Here is a 10927-nt window from a genome sequence, read left to right on the forward strand (position 1 = left end):
AGATTTGAGCACAGCAGCTTCCAGCAACAATATATTCAGCCTCGGCCGTTGAGTTGGAAACTGTTTGCTGCTTCTTGCTATACCATGAGACTAGCCTGCTTCCTAGGAATTGACAACTCCCTGAGGTGCTTTTCCTATCAACAATACTTCCTGCGTAATCTGAATCTGTATATCCAACAAGGTTAAAACCAGATTCTTTAGGGTACCAAATACCTAGATTTGGTGTTCCCTTAAAATATCTTAAGATTCGTTTAACAACAACGAGATGAATATCTCTAGGATCCGCTTGGAACCTTGCACATAAGCATGTAGCATACATAATATCTGGTCTACATGCAGTAAGATAGAGTAATGAGCCAATCATACCTCTGTAGCTTGTGACATCTATCTTAATGGAGTTTTCACATGGTCCAAGCTTGACAGCTGTAGTTGATGGAGTCCTTGCTGATGCAGAATCCTCTAGATTGTACTTTTTGAGGAGTTCCTTGAGATACTTGGATTGACAAATAAATATTCCATCTAACCTTTTATTTACTTATAATCCAAGAAAGAACTTCAGCTCTCCCATCATGCTCATTTCAAACTTGCTGGGCATTAACTTAGCAAATCTCTTACAGAGATTATCATTAGTAGACCCAAATATTATATCATCCACATAGACTTGGACTAATATAGTATCATTCTTATGTTTTTTAGAAAAGAGAGTTTTGTCTATGACACCTCTAATAAAGCTATTTTCAATAAAAAATTCAGAGAGAGTGTCATACCATTTTCTTGGAGACTGTTTGAGCCCATAGATAGCCTTGAAAAGAAAGAAGACAAAATCCAAATGATCTGGATCTTCAAAACCAGGAGGTTGCTCTACATATACCTCTTCATCCAACTTTCCATTCAGAAAGGCGCTCTTGACATCCATTTGATAAACTTTAAAGTTTGAGAATGCTGCGAATGCCAGAAATATCCTGATGGCCTCAAGTCTAGCCACTGGAGCATAGGTTTCATCATAATCAATGCCTTCAGCTTGAGAATACCCTTTTACTACCAGTCTTGCCTTGTTTCTTGTAACTACACCATCTTCATCTAGTTTATTCCTGAATACCCACCTAGTACCGACAGCTTTCTTATGTGTAGGTCTAGGTACAAGTTTCCAGACTTGTTGACTTTCAAACTGATTGAGTTCATCTTGCATAGCAATCACCCAATCTGGATCAGTTAGTGCTTCTTCAATCTTCTTAGGTTCCATCTCAGAAAGAAATCCTGAGAACAGACACTCATTTTGAGTAGCACGTCTAGTTCTGACTCCAACATCTGGATCACCAATAATCAACTCAAAAGGATGAGCTTTATTCCAGACAGTCTGTCTTGAAAGATTTGATCTTGATGATTCGCCTTGAAACTCATTTGGATGTTGTGTCCTACTAGATGATCCTTCAGCATCTCCCCCTGAGTTGTTGCCATGTTGACTTGAAGATTCTCCATCAGTAGCAGTGGTATCTCCATTGTTGCCAAAGTTTCCATCACTATTACCTTGAGTATCATCAAGATTAACAGGTTCTTCACCAGCAACAACCTCAGGTTCTTGACCATGTTCTGATTCTGAATCTGACATATCATCAAACTTCAGTTTCTCAGAAGGATCTTCAGTTTGGATACTAGGGAGTTTAGTGTCATCAAATGTAACATTGACACTTTCAGTTACTTTGTGTTGATCAATGATATACACTCTGTATGATCTTCTTCCATATCCAACAAAAATACCCTCATATGCCTTTGCCTCGAATTTACCACGACGCTCATCTCCATCCTTGAGCACGAAGCATCTGGCACCAAATACATGAAAGTATTTGATAGAAGGTTTCTGTTCATTCAAAATCTCATAAGGAGTTTTCATGAAGTCTTTGTTGAATAGAGTTCGATTCTGAGTATAACATGCAATATTGACAGCTTCAGCCCAAAAGTACATTGGAAGACCTGATTCACTTAACATCGTTCTTGCAGCTTCAATCAATGTACGATTCTTCCTTTCTACCACTCCATTTTGCTGAGGGGTTCTAGGAGCTGAAAATTGTCTGGTAATCCCTTTGTCTGTACAGAATCCATTGAGAAGTGAATTCTTGAATTCTGTTCCATTATCTGACCTTATTGCTCTAACAGGGACGTTATAATCTAACTCAATCATCTTGATATGATCAATCACAACTTGTAGTGTTTCATCCTTAGAGTGAAGAAATAAAACCCACGTATACTTGGAATAGTCATCAACTATCACAAGACAGTAACACTTCTTTGACATCGAAAGGACATTAACTGGTCCGAATAAATCCATGTGCAATAATTGCAGAACACCAGTTATGGAAGATGTGTCAGTGCCTCTGTGACTTGCTTTCTTTGACTTTCCTTTCTGGCAAGCCTCACATAGTCCTTCTGGAGAGAATTCCAGCTGAGGCAGACTTCTTACCAATTCTCTTTTTACAAGAGAATTTATTGTTTTGAAATTGAGATGAGAAAGTCTCTTGTGCCATAGCCAACTCTCATCTGACGATGCCTTTGCATAGAAGCAATTGACTTCAGGATTGCTTCCAGAGTTCATGTCAGCTACGAACAGATTTCCTTTCCGGATTCCCATTAAGGAGGGTTTTTCACTTTTCTTGTGCAGAATCTGACACTTCAGCTTGTCGAATAAAACATTGTAGCCGTTGTCACAGAACTGACTAATGCTAAGCAGATTGTGTTCAAGTCCTTGCACAACATACACATTTTCAATGATAACATTTCCAGCTAGCAAACAGCCATATCCCTCCGTTAAACCTTTGCTGTTATCTCCAAAGGTAACCACTGGGCCAGCTTTCTCAACCACATTTGATAGCAGGGCTCTATCTCCGGTCATATGTCTTGACGATCCGCTGTCAAGAATCCACACTACCGGTTGTACCTGTTTAATGCCCTGCAATACAAATGGATTAGACCTTCTTCGGAACCCAAGCTTGGCTGGGTCCGGCATACTTGTAAAATTGGCCTTTATCAGGCAAAACAACATTCTTAATTTTAATATTCTCAACGTTCTCAATGACTGAACATTTGACCTTGTGAACAGCCTTGACAAATTTCTGTTTAGGCTTAGGCACAAATGTCTCCTTTCTAGCTTTAGGAGGACTAGCAGTCTTAGACCTATCATGCTTTCTATTATTCACATGCTGATGAGGAGTAGTCTTATCATTAGAAACATGCTTACCATTAAAATAAGCAAACATCATATTAAAAGCACAAGACATACAATCAGGAACACCACATGCTTTATGAGAGAGATTAACAATAGGCAACTTATGCATGGTAGACATGTCATTTGTGTTATCCAACTCATGTATGTCTGAGTTAGTCTCAGTTGCTTTCACAACCTTGACTGGAACTTTTGACACACTTGACTTGGAGACAGCTTTCTCATTAGCATTATCTTCAGCACGGATTTCTTCTTGAATAATAAAAGAGGTCTCATCAAATGGTTCAGCAATTGATTCTTTATAGAGGGGTTCATTAACACCCTTAAGCACATGTGGTACTTCCCTGCCTTTAGCACAGACATGAGGAGGGGAGTTTATGCCTAATTTTCCAATAGCAGCATTGTAATCATAACCTATACCAGATGTTTGATTAACATCTTGCTTATTGTAAAACTCTTTGGACTTCGAACAAGAATTAAAGTAAGCTTTAACCTTAGCCTCAAGACCGGTGATCTTGTCTTTGAGAATAGTTTCAAGTTGTCTATAATAGTCAACTCTATTCTCTAGAAAAGATACTTGTTCTTTTAATTTATCTTGATTAATGTGCACAAGTCTTAATTCATTGACCTCTTTCTCAAGGTCTTTGATTTGTTGATTTAACAATTCATTATCACGACGAGCACAATCTAAGGAACCTTCTAGATGATAAACTAATTCAGCATCAGTAAATTTTACCTCTTTTCTTGACGATGAGGTGTTTGCATCACTAGCCATGAGAGCAAGATTCCCAACTTCTTCATCTTCACTGTCAGTATCATCCCAGCTTCTTCCCTTTGCCAGGTAAGCCCTTTCAGATTTACTCTTTTGATTAGAATCGTAAGAGTTCTTCCTTGCTTGTTTTGGCTTCCTGCATTCTGTGGCAAAGTATCCCAACTCATTGCAGTTGAAGCATCGAATGGTGCTTCGATCAACCATCCCTGTTTTATACCCACCACTGCTGGTGTTAGAGGATGAAGATCCACCTTTCTGGAATCTGTTGTAGTTGGACTTGTACTTGAACTTGGGATTCCTTTTGAATCTGACATTTGAGAATCTCTTCACAATCAGGGCCATTGACTCATCCTCCAATTGCCCCAGTTCTTCCAAGGAATAATAATCATCTCCTGATTGATTTGTAGTAGGAGGATCAAATTCTGCTACTATCACATTATCTTCAACCTTGGAAGACTGTACCATTCTTTCTGACTGTTGAGATTGTTGTTGATATTGTGGTTGTTGTTGTTGTTCATCAGCTACTAGAGCAGTAGACGTGCTGACCACTCTTCCTTTCCCGTAAACTTCCTTCTGCTGAATCTGCTCCAACTCATAAGTCTTTAACATACCATAGAGCCTTTCCAAAGAAATCTCACTCAGATCTCTTGCTTCTCTTATGGCAGTGATTCTATGTTCGAGATGAGTTGGCAGTGTTAAAAGGAACTTTTTGTTGACCTCCCTGATGGAATAGTATTTACCATTAATGTTCAGGTTGTTGATCAATGCATTGTACCTCTCAAACACTTCAGTGATTCCTTCTCCTGGATTGGATTTAAAGTATTCATACTCAGAGGTTAGGATTTCTAGCTTGTTCTCCCTAACTTCCTCTGTGCCTTCATTAATAATCTCAATAGTTTCCCAGATATGTTTGAAATCTTTACAATTCATCACATGTCTATTCATCAAGGGATTAAGGGAATCTACTAAAATTAATTGAAGGCTAGCATCCAGGGAGGCTTCTTCAATTTCAGCAGGAGAGAAATCCTCAGGATCTTTCACATAAGTTCTCGCTTTGGTGATCACCACATCATTTTCTATTACCTCTGGTTCAATAACCATAGGAATTTTTGGACCCTTCTTTAACACTTGCAAATATTTGGGATTAGCCACTTGTAAAAACAGTAGCATCTTCTTCTTCCACATAACATAATTTTCTTTATCGAAAAGTGGAATTTTAACGGTTTCAACTTTTTGTGTAGTCATTATGAATTTTTTTGAGTGAATAAAAAATTCAAGAAGTGAAAGAACCACAAAAGTCTAGGATCTAGATTTGTACGTTAATCAGAAGGCTCTGATACCAATTGTTAGGTCCCAATTTGTTTGTAGAAGGGGGGGTTGAATGCAAATAATACCGTTTAATCGAATAAAATGCGGAATAAAAATGTGAAACAAAATTCAAGTTAAATAAAACTTTTATTAAACTTGAAAGGTGTTACAACTACGGTATCGGTTACAAGGGATTAATCTCAAATCAATTATTACAAATCTAGAATAAATTCGACATGAACTTTTTCTATTTTTGCAATTAAAAGATCAAATGCTAAATGCGATTTGAGATTAAGTTCTAGGGATTTTAATCCGCTAGATTGATACACAAGAACAAGATAAATAATTCTAGTGGATTGGATTTAACTTTTCAATCTAGAATTTTGATCTTGAATAAAGCAGATGAAAAATAAAATGTTGAGCCTTTGTTTTCTGCTGAGTTCTTGACTTGTGTTTTTGTTGAATTATTGCATGAAATGTCTTCTGCTGTGTTTTTGTTGTTTAAGTAAACAGAACAATCCAGTTTACTCAGCAAGACTTTCGGCAAGACAATCAAATGAACTGGTATGACAATCCATTTGATCTGGTAGGACTTTCGGTGAGACTATCCTCTTGAACTAGCAAGACAATCCCAATAGCTAGCAAGACAATCAGAATGAACTAGCAAGACTTTCGGTATGACTATCAATTGTCATACCGATTGTCATAGTAGTTCAAATCACATTGTCTTACTGAATTATTAATAGATTTTAATCTAATAACAATTCTGAAAATCCTTAATATTAATTCTGAATTAATTAATCAATTAATTCAATTAATCAATAAATTATTCTTTGCAGATATAATTTATTTTCTTAATTAAATTATATGACTTAATTAATTAATAGAGAATTAATACTAATCTTGAGCAGCAACCATTCTTCTGAAAATCTTCTGAAAATTACTGTCAATTATGAATCAATTCCACCACTTCAATGTTGACACTCGATGTACTGTCTGGTTCATGAGTGACTAACTTCCGTGACGTTTCTTCAAGTCTTGACCTTGATACTCTTGATTTTCTTCAGACTAAATCCTTGTAATTAATTGATACCCTGACGAGATCTCTATCACTTGATTAAATCCACAATCTTGATTTATATCACTGAGACTTGATCAATTTCTTGAGCTTCTTCCAGTGAATTAAGTCTTCAAGTCTGTAGATGAATAATGTTTCTTAATCGTTTGACATATGTTACTTTGTGAGATCTCTCTGACGATAGATCCACTATTTACTTATTACATTCTTATTTGAGTTGAGTTATATCCTCGAATAAATAAATAGGCTATGACATATGCCTTTCATCCCCTATTATTAATTAATTTTTTTTTTGACAAACACTATTATTAATTACTTAATTGACAAGATGCAGAAAATAAAAAAGTATAAATCGCGTGTGATTGGTTGTGTCTACACACGTGTGATCATTAAAAAATAGTGGTTCTCATACATATCGTCAGAAACTAGTAGTATCAAGTATCAACCAGTGCCCTTATTTTTGTGTTGCAGCTTGTTGGTCTGCACCTATCATTCAATCCAACTCTTGTAACAGGTATCACAAAGCAAAGATAGAAGTATCATCAATGCAGTTTTAGATAAAGACTTTCTAGCACTTAATTCCTTCAAGAGTCTCTCATCAATGGCTACTCTTCTGTACTTTCTCTACACTCTTTGTGTTGTCAACTTCCTCTTTACTGCATTTTCCCTTATTCTCCTTGTCATCATTCTGTTTGTGCAATGTAATAGCGCTGGTTAAAATATTATGTCTTTTGTATAATTTTTCTCACGTCTCCGCGCTGAGACTTGAACCATCCACCTCTTATTATACTTCCAACACATCCATAAGAGTAAACCTTACCGTAGATAGTAGATATGTTGTTATAGGTTTCCTAATGTGTTGGACCAGAGTTTACAAATTTTACTGCATCATATTTAACCTTTTAGCTTTTGTCGTATTTTGGAGTTTACTTAGCCTATTCTTCATCAGCTTTTAATTAGTTTACTTTCCTATTTTTTGAACAGTCTTCAAGCTCATCATTTTTTCTATTTACCTACCTGTTTGTTTTGATGTTGTTGTTAAGCAATTTGATTTGCTTATACCTTCTTTTTGTGGTTGCTTTATTTGTGGAGTACAACAGATGATTCTTTATTTGTTGTTTTTAGGGGGAATTGTAGATTTGAGAGAGCATTGTGAGTATTTAGCAACTTCGTTTCAAGGACTGGGATAAAGCTTGCAAAACTCAAAAGTTAGATCAAAACTGTTTTTTTTTTGGAAAGTTGTAGTGGTAACAAGAAAAAAAAGTAGATGTATGGATCCGAGGAATGCCATGTCGTTATCAGGGTCACCTTCATACTATATGCCGAGAGAAATGTCCGGTTCTGTGTCAGGGCAAGGCCCAGGGCCAGAGACAGGGTTCTTGTTTAGTGCTGATGATCATTTTCAAACAAATATTGGTAGCACTTCATTTGGACCAACATTACAAGTGGACTCTTCATTCGTAACTTCACCACGAGGAGTTAATGTGGGCGCACCAGCAGCTGTGGCGGTGCCTGAGCCTCTGAGACGAAGAAGGGGAAGGCCTCGTAAGTATGGACCCGAGGGGGTGGTTTCTTTGGGGTTGTCTCCCTCTTCTTCCACATCTCTTAGTAAGTTGATGCCATTTCAGAAGCGCGGTAGAGGACGGCCAGCAGGAAGTGGTAGGAAACAGCAGTTAGCTCCACTTGGTAAGTGCTAATTTTGATTAAGATGCTTCTCCTAAATTAAAATTATATGATACATGGTACATGTCATTCAAACTCAGTTACCCGTATATTGTGATTTTAATTGCAAGTTTTCTTTTTCTTAATGTTTCCTGTCATAGGCGGATACCCATAGGATCAAGAGCAAATTATAGTATTAACAAGAATGCACTTCAGGGTAATGCTCTTAGAGTTAATAAAATTAAACAGATTGTTGAAAAAACAAGGTCAATAAAACTAGCCAACTGCTTACAAAGAAGCCAGTACTTAAAAAATACCAACAGAGGCTCAACTCTATCTAGACGCAAGCCCATATAAGATAACTTGGAGAGAGCTACCATGACGCTTGAGCAGTACTAAATTGGAACTGATATTTTCCACAGGATGAAAAGATCAGCCCAATTTGTCTCGCTAAAGACAAGAATCATCAGGTTATGCAATTATAGCAAGTAGCAACTCTTGGATGAGTTGATTCATATGCGTTAAGAGCAAAGGCTAGGTCCATGACACCCATGCTCTTCTACTAAGATTGGCTTTGGATTAAAATTCATTAGCAAGACCGAAAATCCCTTTTATACGGGTTGACCTTTTGTGCAAATGGTTAGTGTTAGGTTACAAATTCTCTCAAGTCTGAAAACCGTAAGCTGTTGGAAGATAAATCCTTTGTGCTCTGATATGTGCTAACTACCAACAGCAACCTATTGTTCTAATTTTTTTTATTTAGTACTCTTTCATTTGGCAAGTTATTCGGTCTTAATTTTCAAATTCATCTACTCATCAAATTTTGTTTTTTTTGCTAAACATCGGTCTTAATTAAAATTTTACTCATCAAACTTTATGCAACATTTTTCTTGCGCACTTTTTATTCATGTTCTGAGATTGACATTATCCATTGGTTCACTTTGTCGCTGCCTGCATCCAGCTACGATGGATCTGCTGATATTTCATATAAATATTTTGTGCACGCAGGAGCATGGCTCTCTGGTTCAGCTGGGATGGGATTTACCCCACATGTCATCACCGTGGCAGTAGGAGAAGTATGTTCTACCTTATCTATTAGTTTTACCATCACTGCTTGCATCAGATAGGATTCACAATTTTTGACATAATATCTAAATGGATAATATGCAGGACATTACAGCAAAAATACTGTCATTTTTGCAGCAAGTAGCAAGAGCTATATGCATACTGTCAGCCACTGGTGTCATATCTACAGTAACTCTTCGTCAACCATCAACCTCCGGAGGCACACTTACATACGAGGTTTCAGCTCTTAATTTAGTTTCAAATATGTTTCTATCTTTAATTAAGATATTCCTTCTATTTTTCCATGCATTTTGGTGCAATGTCAAAAAAGGAAAATAATTTGTTTCCTTGCACTACAATGTCAACTTCCTAACATCAAATATTGAAAGTTGTATAAATTGTAAATATCAATCCAATATTACTTTAATAGCCAATTAATTTTTGAGCATATTTCTTTTCCTTCCAAAGGGCCATTTCGAGATATTGTGTCTGTCAGGCTCTTACTTGCACAATGATGGTAGTAGTTCCGGGGGCCAAACTGGTGGTCTGAGCATTTCCCTCGCAAATTCAGATGGTGGCGTTATAGGCGGTGGAGTTGGGGGAATTCTTATTGCCGCAAGTCCTGTCCAGGTACTTCAACTGCTTCAGTCTCTTGAGTAACTGTCCTTTCAGTCCATATCCTTTTTATTAAAGCAGTATGTTTTTTAGTACTCTTACTTGAATTTCATTCCGCATGATTGCTGCTGGAATCCTGAATAAAGTCCTAGTAGTTTTGATTTTTAGGACAACTGCTGTGTAATGGTTGTTTTTGTAAAATCTGATTTCTTTAAAATCATAGTTGAGTTAAAATACTATGTACCATATGATATATCTTTTTCTACTCATTTTTGTTGTGCACTTACCTTCCAAACAAAGGAAATAACAAAGTTTAAACGGGAATGCTAATGTGTACCCAAATTGAAATATGGTCTTGCTTACTTTTCTTACTGAAGAAACGTTAGTTAAAACTGATATATTCAGTTGCATTTTTAGGGCTGAATAAATGTGCATGTTATTCAGGTTGTAATAGGGAGCTTTATGTGTAGTGGTCTTAAGATGAAGAGTACTGCAAATGCTGGTAATACTGAACGCCAGATAGGTGACAATCCAATAAATCAAGTACATTCTCATCTAAGTTAAGGTCTCAGTCGAACCTCTTCGATGTTTGGTAGGTCCTGCTCAAGTTAACGAGATGCAAGATTGCTTGCTGATTCAATGTGCGGTTAACAATTTACTTTAGTGTGGTTGACATTTCCGTAGTCTGCAGATGTGCATCGTGTAAATATGTTTATACCATTTCAAATTATAGACAAGTATGTAGAGATGTTCTTAACTCTATAATTTACAACTCTACAATTACAAGAAATTAAACTTCATTCCTCATCTCGACTGTTTGGACATGGGACGCTCATGCAGACAATTTAAATTGTGAATCTGTTTTAAGTAAATTTAGCTGAACTCAGGCTATGCAGTTTGATTTGTTAAGTAGCTAGCCTATGTGTGTTAAATTGTATGATGATCACTGGAGCAAGATGATAACAATTTCATCTGTTGTTATTATTTAACCTCTGCAGTATTAAAGTCTTCATATTTAGATTTTAATATTTCAACCTCTGCGGTATTAAAGCCTTGATATAGATTCTGATTGTGTTGGCATCCCTCAATTCACAGAAATAGTCCCATACTGCAATTTCAAATTTTTGCTTTGCTGCTACATTTCCATTGCAATTTCTCAATGTTAATTCCAGAGATATATTACAATCATCAAAGCAATATTTATATTTAA

The 10927-nt window shown here is 36.6% G+C and overlaps 1 protein-coding gene across 3 annotated transcripts; it reads left to right on the forward strand.

The window, feature by feature from the left end:
* Positions 1-6766: 6766 nt before the first annotated feature.
* Positions 6767-10524, forward strand: LOC141724111 (AT-hook motif nuclear-localized protein 9). 3 transcript variants are annotated; one of them, XM_074526108.1, is made up of 6 exons: positions 6767-6889; positions 7501-8061; positions 9046-9113; positions 9208-9339; positions 9571-9732; positions 10162-10524. In XM_074526108.1, exons 2-6 carry the CDS (start codon positions 7647-7649, stop codon positions 10279-10281), a joined length of 897 nt encoding a protein of 298 aa, XP_074382209.1. In that variant the 5' UTR covers positions 6767-6889; positions 7501-7646; the 3' UTR covers positions 10282-10524. The 3 variants fall into 3 exon arrangements, with proteins under 3 accessions (XP_074382209.1, XP_074382210.1, XP_074382208.1); XM_074526109.1 differs by having other exon boundaries at positions 6803-6990; positions 10188-10524; XM_074526107.1 differs by having other exon boundaries at positions 6806-6990.
* The last annotated feature ends 403 nt before the right edge of the window (positions 10525-10927 follow it).

This window comes from Apium graveolens, chromosome 5 (assembly GCF_009905375.1).
Source record: "Apium graveolens cultivar Ventura chromosome 5, ASM990537v1, whole genome shotgun sequence".
NCBI lineage: Eukaryota > Viridiplantae > Streptophyta > Magnoliopsida > Apiales > Apiaceae > Apium > Apium graveolens.